Source organism: Hippocampus guttulatus, chromosome 13, assembly GCF_054856545.1.
Source record: "Hippocampus guttulatus isolate MCC_2025c chromosome 13, RoL_Hgut_1.0, whole genome shotgun sequence".
Taxonomy (NCBI): Eukaryota; Metazoa; Chordata; class Actinopteri; order Syngnathiformes; family Syngnathidae; genus Hippocampus; species Hippocampus guttulatus.
Window position 1 is genome coordinate 19144774 of NC_141273.1, and position 22669 is coordinate 19167442.

At 47.0% G+C, this 22669-nt stretch overlaps 1 protein-coding gene across 1 annotated transcript in view; it reads right to left on the minus strand.

Moving 5' to 3' along the window:
- Positions 1–95: 95 nt before the first annotated feature.
- The window catches only part of rrh (retinal pigment epithelium-derived rhodopsin homolog), a 34680-nt gene continuing 12106 nt past the window's right edge, over positions 96–22669 (minus strand). The window contains exons 2-7 of the mRNA XM_086127606.1: positions 22334–22524; positions 19477–19576; positions 19163–19316; positions 816–984; positions 398–576; positions 96–303 (exon numbers count right to left, since the gene is read on the minus strand). Coding sequence (XP_085983732.1) covers positions 198–303; positions 398–576; positions 816–984; positions 19163–19316; positions 19477–19576; positions 22334–22524 — 899 coding nt within the window. The 3' untranslated portion in view covers positions 96–197. The remainder of the gene's footprint in view (positions 304–397; positions 577–815; positions 985–19162; positions 19317–19476; positions 19577–22333; positions 22525–22669) is intronic.

The following is a 22669-nucleotide window of genomic DNA, read 5'->3' on the forward strand; positions in this document are numbered from 1 at the left end:
GTACTGCTTGTGTGTCGACACTATGACAACAGGTACTTGGGCCAAAAAAGATAGATTAAAGGTGCTCTCTAATTTAAACAGTAAACACAATGCAATAAAACACTGATAGTGATTTATTCTATGGCATTTTTATATATTTATGCACTGAATTGTACACATGCACCGAATTGAAAAATTGTGACACGGAAGAGGTCATCTCACTGGGCCAGATGTTGTTGAGAAGTTGTCATAGGAACCTGACTATTGATGGTGATTCTTTGTCTGGTTTGACACCGGATTATTCCGAGAATGGCTCTTCGGAATCTGCATGAAAAAGGTCAAGTTAACCTCCTTGTTGTAACACCTTCTTGAAAAAGAAAAAATAAGACTGGTGGAGAAAAGACAAAGAAACACTTACTTTTTGTTAGCAATTACATAAATGCAGGGGTTGTAAAAAGTGGAGGACTTCGCAAAGAGAGGGGCGATGATAGCCATGGGTGCAGGAATTGTTCTGGGATCACCAAAGGATGCCCAGAGACACACGATGGAGTATGGAGACCAGGCCACAAGGAACATTACGATCATCACAATGGACATCTGTAAACCAAAAGCAACAACACAATTTAGACCCATTTGAAAGTAATGCCTTTATTGTTTGTGCCATTTAACGACTGAAGCTGTACAAGATTAACTGATATGGAAAGTGTTAATTAAGTGATAAATATGAATGAATACTTAAACACTATTTTGTGTCAACAAACTGTACTGTTATTATAAACTATTACAATTACATTGAGTCGATTTGGAGAAGAGAAAGAAGTGAAGTCCTGCTCTACCTTTGTTACATCCATCTGATCCGACCAGTCAATATTAATGTTATCCAGAGAGTTGCTTGCTTTGTATCTGTTCACTGTGACAGACACATTGTAGTAGCAGTAAAACATGACGGACAGGGGGACGACGAAGTTGACAGCAATCACCATCATAGTGTAAGAAATGAAGGATCTGCAAAAGTAAAACAACCTGTAAGTATCTGCTTCTGTTTTACTAAAATAAAGAGTTGCCAAGTGTAGCCATGTATAAAATCTTCCCAGTACAGTGCATAAAATCAGTTAACCGGAAATCTGCAATATCGGGACTGAATGACTACAGGCTTGTTGCTCTGACATCCGAGGACATTAAGTTCTTTTAAATGCCTTGCGTTGGACCACATGAAGAGCTTTCAAGGACCCCTGATGGACCTTGGGCGTTGCCAACTAAGCAGATAGGTCAATGCATGATACCAACCTGATGTACCTCAAAAATAAAAGCATGCAAAACAAGTATGTTGCATTTATTTTAATTAAATGCATCCACATGTCCTCGTGGAGGCGGAAACGTGATGCAGTTATATCACAAAAAAAAATTCAGCCCGTGTTAAAAAGGAAAAATAAAGGATGATACTTGGCACAAATTTCAATAACGGAGTGCACACAAATGAATTGGAGGCTTGACTAGCTGAGTTGAAAATAAAGCAGGGCCATTTGAAAACATGCACCTCTCCTGATGCAACTATAACAAGGAAGGTGAAAGACATTGCTGGAAATATTGAACTTCAGCTGAAGTACAGAATTATCACCTTGCCCCTCAAATCATAGCAGGATGCCCCTGAAGCACGCCTGTAAACAGGACCAGGTCATGTGGGGGCCCGAAGCCAAATAATGCCAAAGGGCCCATATTTTTGGCGTGCCATTTTATCACATTGTACTGTGCAACACAGACCCTGTCATGGTTTTGCTCTATCTGTGTTTTTTGTTTGACCACCAGTGGAGTGGAGGACATACCTCTTCAGCGGTGCACCTGTGTCTTGCTTCCAATCAAGAATAGTCATGTATTTTGGGACTGACAAGGTGCCACGTCTCTGTCTGATTATTGACCTTGCTCGCTGTACTGCCTCAAGTGATATTTTCTGGAACTTCTTGCTCATGTTCAAAGTCGTTCTTGTCCATTTTGATTCTTGTTTCGAAAGTAGTAGTTAGAGAGGTATTTGCTGATTTTGGGGAAGCTTTTTTGGACTCTTACTACTTTGTTTTGTGTATTTTCGGATTTCGCTGTTACTTTGCGTTTTGCAGGCGCTTTTCTATTTGTTTTTTGTTTTCCTGGCTCTTTGTTGCCAGCAGTTTCAGTTTGTACTTTGTCGGTCATTTGTTTGTCCTTAAATAAATATTTTTGTTGCAGATTTTATCTGTGTCTACGTTTGTGGGATCCCGTTACCATTCAGTTTGTTCATGAAATGTGTCAGAACTGTCAGAAATGTCTGACCATGCATCCCATAGACCCAGATAAAATCAGGACAGCTCTGGCCAGCCAATGACAACTGGTGGGAAAGCATTAGCAGAACTCTGTGATGCGGTTGCCCTGCTAGCTCACCGGTTTGAGGAATTGGGTTCGCATGCGGAGCAGTTGGGCAAGCGAGGGACGACCCATTTGGATTCTCTAACTGCCACTGTTGGAGTCCATTTTCCTCCAACAGTTTTTTGTGAACCTAACTTACCCCATTCGTCACGCTATGGTAGTGAGCCTGGACTTTGTGGGCAATTCAGCCACAGAGCACACTAGTTTTCAACCAGCAACCATACATCTACGCTAGTGCCACGGTTGCTTTCATTATGAGCCTGTTGACTGGTCAAGCTGCGTCTTAGGCACTTGCAGTGACCAACGCACGTCCCGAACTATGGTCTTCCTTCGCTGAATTTATTTCTGAATTACGTCAGGTATTCCACCATCCAGTTCAGGGAAGAGAGGCCGTAGGGCGACTATTAGACTGTGTTCAGGGTAGGCAAAGGGTAGCTGACTACTCCATTGCGTTTCACATTCTGGCCGCCGAAAGCGGATTTGATGACTGTGCGTTACGTATCTGATGTGGGCTTAGCACTGCCCTGAAGGATGAGCTGGCAATCCGGGACCAATCTACTAACCTGGAGAACCTTATTGGGCCGGGAACACGGATGTGAATAGTCCCGAACACCCTCCAAGACCTTCGTGTCTGCCAAAGGACCCTGACAAGACCCGATCCACCGACCGCTCTACTCCTGAGGCAGCTGACACGCACACCAATGAACCTATGCAGCTCAATGGCTGGCGACTTCACCCCGAGGAGAGGAGGTGACATTCCCAGATCAGAGTTGCTTTTATTGTGGTCAACTGGGTCATTAGGTGGCTACTTGTCCGATTAGACCATCATGATCACCCCATAAGTCTACTCGGGTGGGTCACCGCAAATCGGACAACAATGGAAATACATCAGGTGCTGAAGAGACACCTAATATCAGTCCAGGTTCTCCTCCATCCTGTCAGGTGTCGGTCAAAGCTTCTAAGCTGAAGACACTCAAATTAGCTGAAGAGGCGTCTATCTCTGTGAAGAAAGTAACGATTATGGATCATATTGACTCTGGTACTGATGAATGTTTTCTTGAACCATGTGTTATTGAAAACTGAGCATGCCCATCGAAAAGAACTAACGGAATAGAGTCACAGACGTTGACAGGTGTCTCTTGGCTGAGGTCAAATTTATTACTTTTCCCCTTCAGCAACGACTTTCAGGGAATGACGTAGAACAAAGGAGATTTTTTTGTCCTTCCAGCTCATGTGCTAGGACTACTGGTTGAAGATCCGGAACCCAGGCATTTTTCTTTATTGAAAAAAGGTAAGACATTGAGACCATGTGTGTATTATCGGGGGCTAAATGATATAACCATCAAGAATAAATACCCATTTCCCCAGTTAGGCTTGCCCTTTGCACCTTTAAAATCTGCTACCTTGTTCTCAAAACTAGACCTGTGCAGTGCATACCATTTAATTCGTATTCGGGAAGGTGATGAATAGAAGACAGCATTCTAGACTCCTGTTGGTCACTTTGAATATTTGGTAATGCCCTTTGGGTTGACTAAAGCTGCAGCCATTTTCCAGAGCTGCATTAATAACTGAATTGTTAAATGATATGCTCAACGTTTTTTGTTTTTTATTTAAGTGGACAGATAGTGCTGACATCGCCTTTAAGGAATTTAAGAGATTATTCAGTAGCCCACCGCAACAATCTCATATGAACCCTGATTTATCATTTGTGGTGAAGGTTGACGCTTCGGATTAAGGAGTGGGGGCAATACTATCCCAGCGATCTCCAGTCGACCAGAGACTCCACCCCTTCGTCTTTTCTCCCCTTTTCACACACCTGCCTATGATGTGGGAAACCGTGAATTTCTGGCCATAGTCCTGGCGCTCCATGAATGGTGTCACTGGCTAGAGGGAGCCAAGGAACCCTTCACGGTATTCGTGGACCAAAAGAACCTGGCATACATTCACTCAGCCAAACGGTTGAACTCATGACAGGCACGATGGGCTCTGCTGTTTACCCGCTTTAACTTATTCTCACCTCTTGCAAAGGTTCACATAACCAGAAGCCAGACACTCTCTCTCAGTCCAACAATCCTGCTGTGGACGAAGCCAGATGTGAGGCCATCCTCCCTGGCCAGTGCATAGTGGGTATGCTATGATGGGAGGTCGAGCAATGGATCATAGAGGCGCTAAGAAACACACCAGTTACTGAGGGATGTCCTGATGATTCTCTATTCATGCCTAGAGAATTTTGGTCAGAGGTGTTAGAGTAGGGGCACACATCTGTAGTCACATGCCATCTGGTAATCAACCAAACTCTAGCAGTAATTAATCAATGTTTCTGGTCCCCAGACTTGAAGGCCATCACAGATTTTATTGGGGCCTGCTCGGCCTGTGGCGAATTGTCGCGTTGACCTCCGGCCACGTTGCTTCGGGCATTGGCTGTACCGTCTCGTCCCTGGTCACATATTTCACTTGACACCTTTTAAGTTTGCTCATTTCCTGGCCCTGCCCAAGCTCCCTTTTTTTCTGGAAACCACTAAGTTGCCCATCCGTCAAGTATTCCGACTCTATGGCTCTCGCTATTGCCTCAGATCGTGGATCTCAGTTCATGTCTCAAGTATGGAAGAAGTTCACCCCCAAGGAGCCATGGCGAGCCTATCATCGGGGTATCATCTCCAGACCAAACAAAGTGAAAGAGCGAAGCAGTACCTGGAAACGGCCCTCCGCTGTGTCTGCCTAGCTCCTGTGCGCCTGTGTTTCCGATCAAGCCTAGTAGTTAGTATTTTGTCTCTGTCAGATTATTGACCTTGCTTGCGGTTGTAACCCGGGTTATGGCATGAAACAATGGGAGAGTAGACATGACTAATTGAAGGATCATACTGTATGTTTCATTCAGAAGTTGGAAAAATTATCTACGTTGACCGAAAGTGTGACATTATTAAAATTTGTGTTTTATTAAAAGAGAAAAAAGCAGAACTGAGTCTATCCCGTGGCGTTAGCGAATCAGGGCATAGAATACTGCTGGGGTGTCAGCAAATGAGAGGTGCCATTTTTCACCTTCATGACATCAAGGACTCTTTTTTTTTTTTGACGTGAGTTATTCAGCTGTGCTAAAAAGGTGTTTCAGGAGAGAGAGAGAGAGAGAGAGAGAGAGAGAATGAGTGAGAGAGAGAGTTGGACGCAGTGAGTGTGCTCAGAGGCTTGAACATTATGTGCGTTGAGTTGAAAACCACTTGTTGCTAAAATTAAGTCACTTTCTTTAGACGTCGAGCATCGTCCCTGGCTAACGTAGCTGTTAGCTTCCTAACATCTGGGAAGCGGATGTTATCGGCGCTTCGTTTGACATTCTTCCGGTGAGTGTACATGGATGTGTATAATGTCTCACAGTATGTGGGATTTAATTAACCTGATGTTAATTACTGTAGTTACTTCATTGTTGACGCTGATGTGCTCTCGGCCCATTTAGGCCAGGTCTTTTGCGGAGTTTCTGATCGAGGACAACGCTGGAATTAGTCACCATAGTCCCCTAAATTCAGAAAGTATGTAAAAAGGGGCACAGTGGTGGTTGCGAGGATATATATGTAGCCGGGTCTTTGGAAAGACTGGGCTGAATACAAAATAATTTTTATCCATCCATGTGGGCTTTATTCCCGACTGAACAATGAAAAAAATTGTACATCGTTAGGATTAAAGACTGAGATGTTTTAACTGAATTTTAAGAGTCTAAAAAAAAGGGATCTAAGAGCTCAAAGAAAATTACACAAAAATAAACAACAGCAGTGGCTTGCTTGAAAGGAAAACAGAAATAAAAATACATTATTTCCAACCAATGTTTTGAAAGGCGGACACCCTTACTCGATACGTTCCGCCGTTCCAGTGTGTTGGGTGCACACGAGACACGCGGAAAAAACAAATAATCTCCCCTCTAAGGAACACATAACACAGTTCATGTAATTCCACAGTCAAAAAAAACCCGAAACATATTTACATCTTGTCACGGTGAGAACACTTCCACTGTACAGCTGTTCACATGTCCCACCAGCGGAAGCATTCAATTTCCCAAACCACGATCTCTTACTCAACAAATATTTAAATAATCAACCGTCCAGCCGAATACAACCCCTAACATGTTTCATGGTAAAATAGTTACCAATTACCTAAATATCGCCTGCGTCACAATGACGATCATCGGTTTTTCAAGTTGGGATGAGCGACATGCACAGTTCAGTGACTATCCTCCTTCACGGGCATGTCATCCTCCCTTCACTTCGTGGTCTAATTCTCACTCACGCTGTATGTTCTCGCGTGTTTTTGTCGAACATTACTTTTAAAGAGACAGTGCGAACAAGGCAGCCCTCGCTACAATATCAAAGTATGGTTCACCTGGTTACATTCTCCCCTGCTACAAGTTAACGTCCTCGGTGACTTATCACTCTACCCCCTGTCTGGTTGAGGTCGTGGTATAGCGGACCACTCCTGCTAAAATCTGGGAGAATACGTCTGGTTTTAACAAGATGGCATTGACACGGAGATTGAATGGATTCTTGTGTTTCCCTGCAGTTTTCCTCTGACTTTTGCGTAGGGCAGAACTTGGTACACCTACACAAACAGTCACTTTTCTTTCCCCCCTCGGTGCAGGCACAGGTCTTGGACGTTCCTCAGACATACTAACACCCGATGTGGCCTGAAGGCTTTGTCGCAAGTCTGTTTCCAAATTTGGCTCCTTGCTGTTTACTTGCTTCTGTCCCCAGTGTGGACTCTGCTTCTTCCTCTGAACCACTGTCAGAAATACTATCATCTGGCTCTTGGGAAACTTCCTCTTCAGCAAGTGGTTCCTTGAATTCCTCAACCAATACAAACTCGATTTATTTGTGGGCGCCTTTCTAGGAACTCAAGGACACCTTACAACAAGCAGTTAAAATCACAAATACAATGTTAAAAACAACATCAAATAAAATAAGAAAAAATAAAACAAAATAAAGATAATGGATTAATGGTCCCCCCTCCGTGAGCCGTCACCTTACCGTGGTGGAGGGGTTTGTGTGTCCCAATGATCCTAGGAGCTAAGTTGTCTGGGGCTTTATGCCCCTGGCAGGGTCACCCATGGCAAACAGGTCCTAGGTGAGGGACCAGACAAAGCACGGCTCACAAGCCCCTTATGTGCAATAAAATCAATGGTACTCAGTTTCCCTTGCCCGGACGCGGGTCACCGGGGCCCCCCTCTGGAGCCAGGCCTGGAGGTGGGGCTCATTGGCGAGCGCCTGGTGGCCGGGCCTACACCCATGGGGCCCGGCCGGGCTCAGCCCGAAGAGGCAACATGGTCTCACCACCCATGGGAGGGGTCAAAGGGGTCAGGTGCAATGTGAGCTGGGCGGCAGCCAAAGGCGGGGACCCTGGCGGTCCGATCCTCGGCTGCAGAAGCTAGCTCTTGGGACATGGCATGCCACCTCTCTGGCAGGGAAGAAGCCCGAGCTGGTGTGTGAGGCAGAGAAGTTCCGACTGGATATAGTCGGACTTGCCTCCACACACAGCCTGGGTTCTGGTACCAGTTCTCTCGAGAGGGGTTGGAGTCTCTTCCACTCTGGAGTTGCTCACGGTGAGAGGCGCAGAGCAGGTGTGGGCATACTCATTGCCCCCCGGCTCAGTGCCTGTACATTGGGGTTCACACCGGTAGACGAGAGGGTTGCCTACCTCTGCCTTCGGGTGGGTGGACGGGTCCTGACTGTTGTTTGTGCATATGCACCAAACAGCAGCTCAGCATACCCACCCTTTTTGGAGTCCTTGGAGGGTGTGCTGGAGAGTACTCCTGCTGGGGACTCCCTTGTTCTGCTGGGGGACTTCAATGCTCACGTGGGCAATGACAGTGAGACCTGGAAGGGCGTGATTGGGAGGAACGGCCCCCTTGATCAGAACTCGAGTGGTGTTTTGTTGTTGGATTTCTGTGCTTGTCACGGATTGTCCATAACGAACACCTTGTTCAAACATAAGGATGTCCATATGTGCACTTGGCACCAGGACACCCTCGGCCATAGTTCAATGATCGACTTTGTGGTTGTATCATCGGATTTGCGGCCGCATGTTTTGGACACTCGGGTGAAGAGAGGGGCGGAGCTGTCAACTGATCACCACCTGGTTGTGAGTAGGCTCCGATGGTGGGGGAAGATGCCGGTCCGTCTTGGCAGACCCAAACGTATTGTGAGGGTTTGTTGGGAGCGTCTGGCGGAACCCCCTGTCAGAAGGAGTTTCAACTCCCACCTCCGACAGAGCTTTTCCCATGTTCCGGGGGAGGCGGGGGACATTGAGTCAGAGTGGACCATGTTCCGTGCCTCTATTGTTGAGGCGGCCAATCTGAGTTGTGGCTGTAAGGTGGTTGGTGCCTGTCGTGGCGGCAACCCCCGTACTCGCTGGTGGACACCAGCAGTAAGGGATGCCGTCAAGCTGAAGAAGGAGTCCTATCGAGCCTTTATGGCCTGTGGGACCCCAGAGGCAGCTGACGGGTATCGTCTGGCTAAGCGGAACGCAGTTTCGGTGGTCGCTGAGGCAAAAACCCGTGGGAAGAGTTTGGTGAGGCCATGGAAGCTGACTTATGGACGGCTTCGAGGAAATTCTGGTCCACCCTCCGACGTCTCAGGAGGGGGAAGCAGTGCACCACTAACACTGTGTACAGTGGGGATGGGGCGCTGCTGACTTCGACTCGGGACGTTGTGAAACGGTGGGCAGAGTACTTCGAAGACCCCCTCAACTCCACCAACACGCCTTCCTTGGAGGAAGCAGAGTCTGAGGACCCTGAGGTGGACTCTCCTATCTCTGTGGTTGAAGTCACCGATGTGGTTAAAAAGCTCCTCGGTGGCAAGGCCCCAGGGGTGGATGAGATCCGCCCGGAGTTCCTCAAGGCTCTGGATGCTGTGGGGCTGTCCTGGTTGACACGCCTCTGCAACATCGCATGGTCAACGGAGAGAGTGCCTCTGGATTGGCAGACCGGGGTGGTGGTCCCTCTCTTTAAAAGGGGAGACTGGAGGGTGTGTTCCAACGACAGAGGGATCACACTCCTCAGCCTCCCTGGTAAGGTCTATTCAGGGGTGCTGGAGAGGAGGGTCCGTCAGGAAGTCGAGCCTCAGATTGAGGAGGAGCAGTGCGGTTTTCGTCCCGGCCGTGGAACTGTGGACCAGCTCTACACCCTTAGCAGGGTCCTCGAGGGTATGTGGGAGCTCGCCCAACCAGTCTACATGTGTTTTGTGGACTTGGAGAAGGCGTTTGACCGTGTCCCTCGGGGATTTCTGTGGGGGGTGGTTCGGGAGTATGGGGTACCGAACCCCTTGATACAGGCTGTTCGGTCCCTATACTGCCGATGTCAGAGTTTGGTTCGCATTGCCGGCAATAAAGTCTACCTTTATGGACAGAATTTCTAGGCGCAGCCGAAGCGTTGAGGGGGTCCGTTTTGGTGGCCTCAGTGTTGCATCTCTGCTTTTTGCAGATGATGTGGTACTGTTGGCTCCTTCAAGCAGGGCTCTCCAACTCTCACTGGAGCATTTCGCAGCCGAGTGTGAAGCGGTTGGGATGAAGATCAGCACCTCCAAATCTGAAACCATGGTCCTCAGTCGGAAAAGGGTGGAGTGTCCCCTCCGGGTCGGGGAGGAGATCTTGCCCCAAGTGGAGGAGTTTAAGTATCTTGGGGTCTTGTTCACGAGTGAGGTCTGCTGTGATGCGGATGTTGTATCGGTCTGTCGTGGTAAAGAAGGAGCTGAGCCAAAGGGCGAAGCTCTCAACTTACTGGTCGATCTACGTTCCAACCCTCATCTACGGTCACGAGCTATGGGTCGTGACCGAAAGAACGAGATCTCAGATACAAGCGGCCGAAATGAGTTTTCTCCGCAGGGTGTCCGGACTCTCCTTTAGAGATAAAGTGAGAAGCTTGGTCATCCGGGAGAGGCTCAGAGTCGAGCCGCTTCTTCTCCACATCGAGAGGAGCCAGATGAGGTGGCTTGGGCATCTGATTCGGATGCCTCCTGAACGCCTCCCTGGTGAGGTGTTCCGGGCATGTCCCACCGGGAGGAGACCCCGAGGAAGACCCAGGACACGCTGGAGAGACTATGTCACCCAGCTGGCCTGGGAACACCTCGGGATCCCCCGGGGAGAGATGGAAGAAGTAGCTAGTGAAAGGGAAGTCTGGGCTTCCCTGCTAAAGCTGTTGCCCCCGCGACCCGGCCCTGGATAAGCGGTAGAAGATGGATGGATGGATTAATGGACCGAGTGAATAGGCTTGTCTAAACAGATGTGTTTTGAGGCTGGATTTGAAATGTGTTAATGAGTCTGTATTATGAAGGTCAGCGGGGAGTGTGTTCCAGAGCTGGGGAGCAGAGTTAATGAGTCTGTATTATGAAGGTCAGCGGGGAGTGTGTTCCAGAGCTGGGGAGCAGAGCGACTGAAGTCTCTGTTTCCCATGGTGATGAGGCGAGCAGGGGGGACAGTGAAGAGGAGAGAGGAGGAAGAACGAAGAGAGCGGACAGGTGTAGGAATATGGATGAGGTCAGATAGGTATGGAGGGGCAAAATTATGGATGGCTTTGAATGTCAGGAGCAGGATTTTATATTGAATGCGGTGTAAAATGGGGAGCCAGTGGAGATGATGAAGGACAGGTGTAATATGGTTTGTGGATGGTATGAGCGTGATAATGCGGGCGGCTGAATTTTGGACCAGCTGAAGCTTATGGAGGGTTTTTTGAGGGAGACCGAGCAGGAGGGAATTACAGTAATCAAGTCGCGAGGTGACGAGGGTGTGAATAAGTATAGCAGTGGAGTGAGGGGTGAGAGAAGAGCGGAGCCGGTGGATGTTTCTAAGATGATAATATGCAGAACGAGGGATGTGGTTGATATGTGAGGTGAAGGAGAGGGTGCTCTCAACGATGACACCCAGACTCTTGACCTCCTCGCATGGTGGGAAGCCTCCACGTGGCGCGAGGGGGAACGCCGGGGGTCTCGAGCCCCTGCTGCGGCCGAGTGCCCACCAGCTGACGGGGAAGGAGGAGGGACCTCACCGGAAGGAGAGACACCCGATGCTCGCCCCGCCGGAACGGAGGGAAGTGGGAGTAGCCGCCCCACAACCCTCCTGAAACAAAAGTCAAGCGAGGGCCCTTTCAGGACCCGCACGTGGCGTGAAGAGGTGGGACCGAAAAGATTCCCCAGGGGGTGAGATAGGGATGGTGAGAAGGAAGCGGAAGCAAGGCGGGATGGACAAAAGACATGTGGGAAGATGGGTGAAAGGTGGGGATTCACCCTCATCCAGGCCCTGGTAGTAACAGGGGAGCAAGGAGCAGAAACGACAAAAGAAGAGAGAGGAATGAAAGAAGGGGAGACTGGAGGAAAGGAAGGGCGGGACGGGAAGGGGGAAACAGAACTGAAGCTCGGGGTAAGAATGGAGAACAAGTGATAGTCACATGGAATGTGAGGAGATTGAGTGTGAGAGAAAAAAAAAAGTAAAATCCATTAAGTGGAAAATCGAGAGGCGAGTGTTGCAGAGAATCGGACTTGTGATGTGTATGGGAAATGAAAGACGAACAAAAGCTATGGTATTGGGATGGTGGGAGGAACTGGAAGGAAGAGGGAAGAAGATAGGGCGCAAAAGGAAGACGGTGTTGTACTGGAAGAGAATGATGAGGAATGCAGGAATGGACTGGACGGAGGTGGAAAGATTGACGAGTGACAGGGAAGGATGGAAGCGGAGAGTGAGTGAGCGAATGGATCACCTGTATAAATGGGAAAATCAGAAGGGTCACAGATATGAGGTGGGTAGGAACGAGGAGAGACTGGAAAAGAATGTTAGGAGAGTGAATGACGGGTTGGTATGTAGGTGGGACATGTCCCAGCTCACTTTCTCATGGTGGAGCTGGGACAGGTTCCTTAACAGGTGCTTGGCGAGAACTTCTCTGTTCCAGCGCTGGTCCGACACATGGACGGAGGTTGGACCGACGCACTCTCTTTGTCAGTCCTCCATCTAGGGTTTAGATGTCAAGCACAACCTTGTACATGGTCAAGGCTCATACATCCTCTATCTTATTTCTTCCGAGAGGCCTGAAACGTACTGTAGGTACACAAGCTCATACACATCAACAAGTGGACAGTAGACTTTCTCCTGTTGCTGGGCTATTCTCTCAGCCGCTTTGCTCTCAGTCATCTCTCTTGCCCTGGCATGTGCATCTCTGAGTTGTTCCTGGTGTACCGCAAGCCAGTCGACTGTATCATCCTTGACTTGTTGCTCCTGGCCAAGCAAGTCATCCACTGGAAGGCGAGGATGGACACCAAACAACAAGTAATGAGGTGAATCGCTTGGTGGGATGCCTCCACGTGGCGCGAGGGGGAACGCCGGGGGTCTCGAGCCCCTGCTGCGGCTAAAGACCTACCAGCTGACGGGGAAGGAGAAGGGACCTCACCGGAAGGAGAGACACCCGATGCTCGCCCTGCCGGAACGGAGGGAAGTGGGAGTAGCCGCCCCACAACCCTCCTTAAACAAAAGTCAGGCGAGGGCCCTTTCAGGACCCGCACGTGGCGCGACGAGGGGGGAAAAAGGTTCCCCAGGGGGTGAGATGGGGATGGTGAGAAGGAAGCGTAAGCAGGGCGGGATGGACAAAAGACATGTGGGAGGATGGGTGAAAGACAGATTGGTGGGGATTCACCCCCATCCAGGCCCTGGCAGGAAGAGGGGAGCGAGGAGCAGGAACGATAAAAGAAGAGAGAGGAATGAAAGAAGGGGAGACAGGAGGAAAGGAAGGGCGGGACAGGAAAGGGGCAACAGACTTGAAGCTCGGGGTAAGAATGAAGAACGAGTGATAGTCACATGGAATGTGAGGCGATTGAGTGTGAGAGAGACATTTAGAAAGAGGTTGAGGAGAGTAGCAGAAAGAGTCAACAAGGAAAAATGGGAAGTGGTACTGATGACGGAACTAAAGGCAGAAGAAGCCGGGGTGGTGTGGTTGGGTGAGGAGGAGGAACAGGTAGTGCTTGTTCATGGGAGAAAAGCCGGAGTGATGTTGAGGGGAACGGCATTGAGGATGTGGATAGAGGAAGGACAACAGAAGTGGCTGGGAGAGAGAGTGGTGGCGGTGGTGCTGGGAGGGCTCAGGCTGGTATCAGTCTACCAACCGAGCTGGGGAACGGATGAACGAGAAATGGAGAGATGCCGACGAGATATGGGGAGTCAGGTGGCGATGGGAGGGAGTGAAAGACTGGTGATTGGAGGAGACTTCAATGCAAGTGTGGGAACAAATGTGAAGATAGGAGGAGTGTGTGGGGGGCATGGGTTGGGGAGGATGAATGAAGCCGGAAGGGACCTAATAGAATGGTGTCAGGAGCACGATCTGGCATATGTGAATAGCTATAGGAGGTTTAGAAGGAGGGGGACGTGGCGACACATGGCGAGTGGAAAATGGTATGAGTTGGATGGATTTCTGGTGAAAGGGAATGAGAGACACCGCATGGTGAAAAGGATGTGGACTATGAGTGAGTATGAATTGTCAGATCATAGGCCGGTGTGTATGCAGGTGAATGGGAAGTGGAAGAGATTGAGGACAGAAGAGAGGATCCAGAGGAGAGTGGTGCAAGCGAAGTGGGAGGTGTTGAAAGTGGAGGGGAAGAAAAGAGAATATGAGGAGAGGACAAGAGAGAAATTGGGGGAGTTGAACAAGGAAGGACTGGTAAAGGAGAGCGGGTGGACGGAGCTGGCGAAAATAATGGTGGAAACAGCAGTCGAGGTATGTGGAAGGGAGAGAAGAGAAATATCCAACCCTTGGACGGTAGGGAGAGAGGAGGAGATAGAAGAGATAAAGAAGAGGGTATGGGAGAGGGTAGACAGAAGGAATAAGAAAATGGAGACACTGAATGCAAGGAGAAGGCTAAGAGTGAGGGGAGGAGGGAGAGGAGTGGGGGAGATGGAAGAAGAGCTCACCAGACTAAAAGCGGAAGTGAAGGAAGCGCGAAAGGAATTGAAGAAGTTGCTGAGGAGGCTGGAAAGAGACTGGTGGGAAGGAGTGATTGAGGACTGTCAGGTAGCATGTTCTAGAGGGAGGATTGGCGAAATGTACAAATGTTTGAGGAAGATAGGAAAGAGGGATAAACCGGCCGCTTGGAGCACGACTGTGACAGCAAATGAGTTCAGGGAGCATTTTGAAAGTGTGTCGAGAGAGAGGTACGAGGAAGAACCAAGAGTGATTGAAGAGGCAGTTCGAGGAGCCGTAGATCTCAGGGACGATAGTAGGGCGAGCGAAGCAAATAAAATCATGAATGAGGTGCCTGAGAGGGAGGAAATCATGGAGGCTGTGTGGGAGATACGAGAGTCGGCACCGGGAGAGGATGGGGTGAGAATAGGATATTTACGGAATGCGTGTGAGGAAGTGTTAGAAAGAGGGATTAAGATAGTGAGGGAGATGTTTGAGCAGAGGGCGGACCAGTGGGATAGAAGTGTAAAAGTGGGACTGATGGTACCGTTACATAAGAAGGGGGACAGGAATGACAGAAACAATTACAGGGGAGTGTGCCTGCTGAGTATGTGCAGCAGGGTGTTAGGAAGAATGTTAGCGAAGCGAGTGAGTTGGTGGGCCGAACACCTGAGGCTCCTTGACGAAAACCAAGCGGGCTTTAGGAAAGGGAGGTCCACAGCGGATGTAACGCAGATGATGGTACGCATACAGGAGGATGTAAAAGATTGTAAGAGAAGAGTGACTCAGGAAGGGGTGAAGGATATGAAGGATGACGACTGGCCATGTGCAAGACTGTTAGATTTGAAAAAGGCGTATCCGAGAGTGAGTAAACCAGCGTTGTGGATGTTGCTTGAACGGTATGGGCTAAAGGGCAAATGTCTGGATACCATTATGGACCTGCATGAGACGACAGAGTATAAGGTGAGGGGAAGGGAGGGAGTGAGTGGAGGATGGATGCCAGCAAGAGGGCTGCGAGAAGGATGCTCTACATCGCCGATCCTCTTTAATATCTACCATCAGGCGGTGATGAGGCAGGCACTGGCGGCGAGGAACCGAGATAGCAGGGAGGAGAAAATGGTGGTGTGGAGGTGGATACCAGGAGGGGCATTCGCAGGTGAACATGGATGGGAGAGAGGGAGCTCGGAAACAAAAGAAGTGCGGGTATCGAGTGCCTTGTTTGCAGACGACACTACTATAGTGGGAACGAAAGGAGAGATACACGAGAGTGTAAGGAGGGTGAAAAGTGTGATGACTCAGTGGGAAGAGAGGAACAATGAGGAGAAGGAGGAGGTGCTGGAGTTTGGAACGCAAGAGGGGGAGGAGATTAGAGTGTTAGGAAGCTGGATTGGTACTCAGGCAGACGTGAAGAACAGGATCAAAAGGGCAGGACAGCTATGGGGGAGTGTGAAAGGGTGGCTGAAAGGGACACGACTATCAAAGAGGTGGCAAGGGAGAGTAGTAGAGGCGTGTGTGGAGAGCAGCTTGTTGTATGACTGTCAGGTAAGAACGTGGTTGAAGAGGGATGTGGCAAAACTACAGAAGTGGATGGATAGGTGCTATAGGTATGTGTGGAGTGATAGGAATGGAGAACCACTGAGGCAAATGCAAGAAAGGGTAGTGAATATGTATGACGTGAGGAAAATGTTGGGAGTAAAATCCGTTGAGTGGAAAATTGAGAGGAGAGTGTTGCAGAGAATCAGACATGTGATGCGTATGGGAAATGAAAGACTAACAAAAGCTATGGTATTGGGATGGTGGGAGGAACTGGAAGGAAAAGGGAAGAAGATGGGGTGCAAAAGGAAGACGGTGTTGTACTGGAAGAGAGTGATGAGGAATGCAGGAATGGACTGGACGGAGGTGGAAAGATTGACGAGTGACAGGGACGGATGGAAGCGGAGAGTGAGCGAGCGAATGGATCACCTGTATAAATGGGAAAATCAGAAGGGTCACAGATAAGAGGTGGGTAGGAACGAGGAGAGACTGGAAAGGAATGTTAGGAGAGTGAATGACGGGTTGGTATGTAGGTATGAGGGGTGCGGAAAAATATGCAGGAGTAGAGCTGGTCTAACCATGCACGAAAAACGCATACACCGCAGGAACGAGGAACAGGTGGAGAGTCCATGAATACATCAAGGAGAAGGCTCCAACGGATGACGTACTCAGAGAATGTCTCAGACAATGGGGAACAGAGGATGAGGCACTGGAAGAGGGACCATCATGGGAGGATAAGCCCCTACACGGGATGTACCACCGGACCATAACCATAACTGAGACCAAGCTGATCTCAAGAAGTCCTATCAGTGGCTAGAGAGGGCTGGCCTGAAGGACAGCACAGAGGCACTCACCCTGGCTACTCAGGAGCAGGCCCTGAGCACCAGAGCCATTGAGGCCCAGGTATACCACACCAGACAAGACCCAAGGTGTAGGTTGTGCAAAGAGGCACCTGAGACGATCCAACACATAACTGCAGGGTGTAAGATGCTGGCAGGGAAAGCCTACATGGAACGCCATAACCAGGTGGCTGGCATAGTCTACAGAAACATCTGTGCGGAGTATGGACTGGAAACCCCAAGGTCAAAATGGGAAACACCTCCGAAGGTGGTGGAGAATGACAGAGCAAAGATCCTGTGGGACTTCCAGATCCAGACTGACAAGATGGTAGTGGCGAACCAACCAGATATTGTGATCATAGATAAAGGGCAGAGGGAAAGCCGTTGTAGTGGATGTAGCAGTCCCAAGTGATGGAAACATCAGAAAGAAGGAACACGAGAAACTCGAGAAATACCAAGGGCTCAGAGAGGAGCTGGAGAGAGCCTGGAAGGTAAAGGTGACAGTCGTGCCTTTGGTGGTCGGAGCACTCGGGACAGTGACTCGAACCAAACTAGATGAGTGGTTGCAACAGATCCCGCGAACAACATCGGACATCTCAGTCCAGAAATGTGCCGTTTTGGGAACAGCAAGGATACTGCGCAGAACCCTCAAGCTTCCTGGCCTCTGGTAGAGGACCCAAGCTGAATGAGGGACGGACACCACCCGAGGGGTGAGATGAGGATTTTTTTTTTTTTTTTTTTTACAAATATGTATAGTGATAAATTGTTTTTGACTGTTTAATGAATTTGGTAATGTTTAAAGGAATTAAGTGTGAAGACAAGAATTGATAGGGACACTGAGTGTTTGTTAGTTAGATTTACAATTGAAAAAAACCCACACCGGTGTTGAGAGGTGATCACACAATTATTTTGCTTTGAAGGAGGTATAAATAGGAAATTTATGTGTGATTTTTGTGTGATAATAATTATTTTGTCATGTATTTGTTTAATGTAAAATTCTCCTTGTTTTTTTATGAATGTTGTCTTGTTTCCTCTGCCTCTGCCACTCCCTCTCAGGGTTGGCATCCTTGGTTCCCGTGAATCGAACCTAGCATTGCTTTTACTGGTCCAAAGAACAAAGTAGAGTTTCATCATCACAAATAATTATAAAACAGACATAGTCCTCGTAACACGTTCCTGCCTCACGTGATATTTTCAAGACCTTCTTGTTCATGTTCAGAGTCATTTTTGTCTGTTTTGATTCCTGTGTAGTAAGTATTTTTGTAGTAGTGGTTCTCACTGATTTGGGTTACACGTGTTTGGACTCTTGCTATTTAGTTTTCTGTATTTTCGGATCTCAGCCCAGCAGAGGATATACATCCTGTGGCTGCTAAGAAAGCACGGCCTGCCACAGTGGCTGTTGAAGCAATTCTCTCCAATCATTGAATCAGTCCTGTGTTCATCCAGTGTCTGGTTTGGTGTTGCTACAAAATCGGACTGTCATGGACAGGGAGGACTAACAAGAGGCTCTTGTTTATCTGCCCAATTACTCTTGAGGGCTTGTACATTGCAAGACCGAAGACAGGTCCAGGCAAAGTTCTCTAAGACTCACCCCACATTGGACATCACCTTTTCCGGCTCCTTCTCTTTGACTGGCACTAATTAACAATGCACACTAAAACCAGGAGCCATTCCAATAGTTTATTTCCCCTCACCATTAACTTTGTAAGTAGTTGACTTATAATTTTATCGTAACACAGATTGTGCAAATATCTGTGGTAACATTATTAGCGTACTCATTGCTGTAGTTTCCTACCTCTGAAGTGATATCTGTTGTTGTAGCTTTGCCACACTGAATCATTTGCAAAACCGTTATTGATCAGTTCTAACCCACGACTGATCACTTATATTGCATGATGACTGTGCATTATTGCACGACTGTTGTATCAGTATTAGCACATATCGGGACACTTTATTTTGCTTTATGACTCTGGATCTTTTGCACAAGTACTATATCACTTTGAACTGCCTAATGACTCTGTACTTCTGTGTTTATGTCCTAAATGTGTATTTTGTTATGGTGGCTTGATTGCAATACTAAAGCATATTCAACTACCAAAGACAAATTCCCTGTATATTTGAACATACTAGTAAAATAAATGTGATACTGATTCTGCACTTCAGCTACAGATTTCCTGTGTGGAGTTTGCTTGTTCTCCCAGTGCCGACGTGATTTTTCTCAGTGTACTTTAGTTACACCCCAACTTACAGTGGGCTGTGGAGGTCTTTATTCTTATTTTGTATTGATTTCAGAAATTGATTTAAGGTCTTAATGTACATTTCACATTAACTTAGGCCCAGTTTCAGGGTATCATATACATCGAATTTCATAATTTAACTCCATGGAACCAGGATTACACAATTAATTGTACGTATGTACTTTTTACACCAAGTGCTGTCACAATATTTGCACATGTACTTTTGGGAGGGAATAACAATGATTTTGAGTTCAACAGTCTTGACAACTCACGCGTCATTCTGCCGCCAGTTAATGGTGCATGTAGCTCCAGTTGGGTCTGGGGCATAGCCAGCCCAGCCCACGATAGGCATGGTGGACCAGAACAATGCATTAAGCCATGCTGCCAGAATCAGAAGATTGTATGAACGCACTGTCATTTTCTGCCCTGAAGAGACAAAGGACAAGCACATGTGCACGGAAAGTACTGTACAGTATTTATACATTATTGTGTCTATTTCTACATATTATTGGCAACACATATTCGAGTGGGTTAAAAGTTGTTCACTGCACACGCCGTAAATGCAGAATACAATATGATTTGATACCTATGTCAGGCCTGCAAATTGTGAGGTATCGGTCTATGGCCACCACAGTCAACAGGCCAATGCTTGCCATGCCAAAGAAGATGTTGAGAGCTGCATAAATCTGGAATCAAAAACAATTGGAGCAGTCTGACATTATGCCCTGATAACAGTCCTCAAATAGACCATGCCAGGGAGGCCACGTGTGACCCCCAGGTAACATTATTTTAATTTTTTTTTTTTTAATGGAGTTCCTAATGATGTAGTGGTACACACCCCTGACTTGTGTGCAGGCATCTTGGGATCAGTGTGCGTGCGTGCGTGTGTGCGTGCATGCATGCGTGTGTGTGAATGATTGTTTGTCTCTATATGTGCCCTGCATCTGACTGGCGACCAGTTCAGGGTGTAGTGTGCCTCTCGCCCAAAGTCAGCTGAGCTAGGCTCCAGCACCCCCATCAAATCCTGTTCAGGATAAGTGGTGTTGAAAATAGATGGATGGAAAAAAATAGTAAAAGATGGATGGAAAAAAACAAAGTGTAATTAATTGCACAGCCACAACAGTGTGTGTACATATATATATACACACACACACACACACTTGAAATTCGTTGTGACAGACAATGTTTCAGTTATTTGTCGTAAATCCTTCTTGTTTGTTTTCTGTAAAGAACATTAATCAGGATAAAATGTTATTCAGGTGTACGTCTAACTGTCTCATAGACCAGTGCTTCTCAATTATTTTCTGTTTCGCCCCCACGAACAAAAAGTAAACAATTCACGACTCCCCACTCTCTGCCAGCACTATAAATATCATTTTACCTGAAATGTAAAAAAAAAAAATGCTTGTTTAAACTGTAAATATTTTTGACCAATTTATTGCACCATTTCATTCTGAAAACTAAAATTAAATAAAATCTCAAAATAATAAATTCAAATTCAGCTCAGTAACATTAACTTAGGAGCACAATATATAAAACACTATAGTCTACAAATTCGACTCAGCATGACTTAGATTTGTTCTTGGTTTTACTGTTTGGTGCTTTCTACCGCCTTTATTACCGATTTGTCTTACTGTTTATTGTGCATGTTAAATTGCTCCATGTACAGCACTTTGTATGCAGCGATGGCTGTTTGAAAGTGCTCTATAAATACTGTTGACTTGACTTGACTTGACAAAACAAAAACAAATAAAACAACTTGTGCTGATTTATTAATTTCTTTAAATCAAAATGAGCAAGTCAGTATTGATGGCTTCGATGAGCACGTTTTGCAATGTACAACTTTTCTAGCGGCTTATCAGCATGATTGAGGTGTCATGTCTTGAAGTGGTGGCTTGATTTATTTGGCTTCATGCTGTCAGCAGCCAGCATTTTTTTACAGTCAACAGCCGGTCTTTCCTCATCCGTCTCCCACTGTAGTCACACTGAAGCCAAGCGCTACGTAAGCTTTGTCATATTTCCTTGACTGGTCTTTCGGGTCACTTCCTTTTGTCTCATGATCTTTGTCTTTCTCCGCCTTTCTTTGTCATCCCTGTTTAAAAAAAAATCATGTTGTCTCCTGAGCCTTTTTTAACTGCACTTCATATCGCCTGCTTGTTGCAAAAAAAACAAACAAAAAACCTACACCACAGTAATACAGTTCTCTCTGCACACTCTCTGACAATGAGGACGCCACTGCCAACTGCTGTCGTGGATGTGCAATTACACATTATTCTATTTTCTTTGGCAAAAAAGTGCATGTTCCTCAGAGTCCCTGGCATCCCACTACGCCCCCCATTATTTGAGAATGACTGTGACATAAACAAATGATATTTTTGGTCACGGCAGAGAGTTGAGAATCACAAAATGATTTCTTCGTCCTGGGCGGGGGGATGTAACAGAAAATTATTGAGAAGTTCTATCTTACAATGAGTGGAGTGAATAGCTTTTCCTCAGCTGCACGTTTCTGTCAGAGATTTTCACTCGGACAGTTGACAAAGGCTCGAACACAGGAACAGATCGACTTTCACTGCCGGCAGGAGGTGCAGTTCTCCATAAAGCCACTCAGTGTGCGCTCCCCACTGTCACCCCACCTCTGCAACCTCTGCCGGCCCTTTTATTGACCATATGCAAATTACAAGGAATATATCAGAAAAACACTCCCATCTTCATTAACATGACACACCTCTGGACGGCCCCATTGGGTCGCCCCTCAGACAAAGCATTCTCTTGGTACCAGCACGAACATCCAAAAACTAACAGACACGTGTACATTTTAAAGAGCAGTGTCTACTTGAATTGATATGTCTGTAATTCTGGCCCGTGACCCTTTCTCATGATGGAGTGTTCGAGTACTCCCTTCCGTCCAAGGTTAAATCTTCCTTTTCCAAGTTTGTCAGATAACAGGCACCAGTGTGTCTACTAATGATGTAGTCAGGTACCATCTGCTCGGGTCCCTTGATCTCTCTATGCTTTCATTGTGTGCAAGATGCTCTGAACACAAGCATTTTGAGGTCAATCAAGCATGTAACAAGATGAAACTTTAAAACATGACAACATTGTCTTTATCTATTCTAACAGTTTCACTTTGGATTAGTATATGTCCTAATAGCCTATCATCGTGGAACAAGGAGAGAGGAGAAAAACTAAAATCTCAGGGCACTCACAATTAGTTAAAACTAGACAATAGAATAAACACAAGTAGAATAAATAATAAAATAGTAATATACACTGCTTGCTCTAACTTTCTCAACTGTATATATATCTCACAAGATTTGAGAAATGTGCAAATGGTGCAGTAGACACTTTTTTTGGGGTAGGTTTTGGATTGTTTGGAAGCTTTCAAAGAACTCATGCCATCAACATCTTGTCTGTCCGCTTGAAAGTACATGTATGGCACCCACCTGACAACCAGTGTAGCCAAATTTCCAGTTTCCGTGGATATCGGAGGCAGCTGACATAGGGTAGCCAATGCCTGCTACCCCAATGTCAGTAAAGGCCAAGTTGATGATGATAAAATTGGTAGCAGTGCGCAGCTCTTTAAACTTAACAAACATTAGAAGAACGACAATGTTGCTCAGGAGACTGATGATACCTGGAAAGAAAAAAGGTGAAAAAGAGTTTGAAATTAGAAGTCAATCTTGCAACGTAAACTCAGAATTAGTGTCAGCCTACTCATCCATTCATTCACTTCCTAAACCGCTTATCCTCACAAGGGTCACGGGGCATGCTGGAGCCTA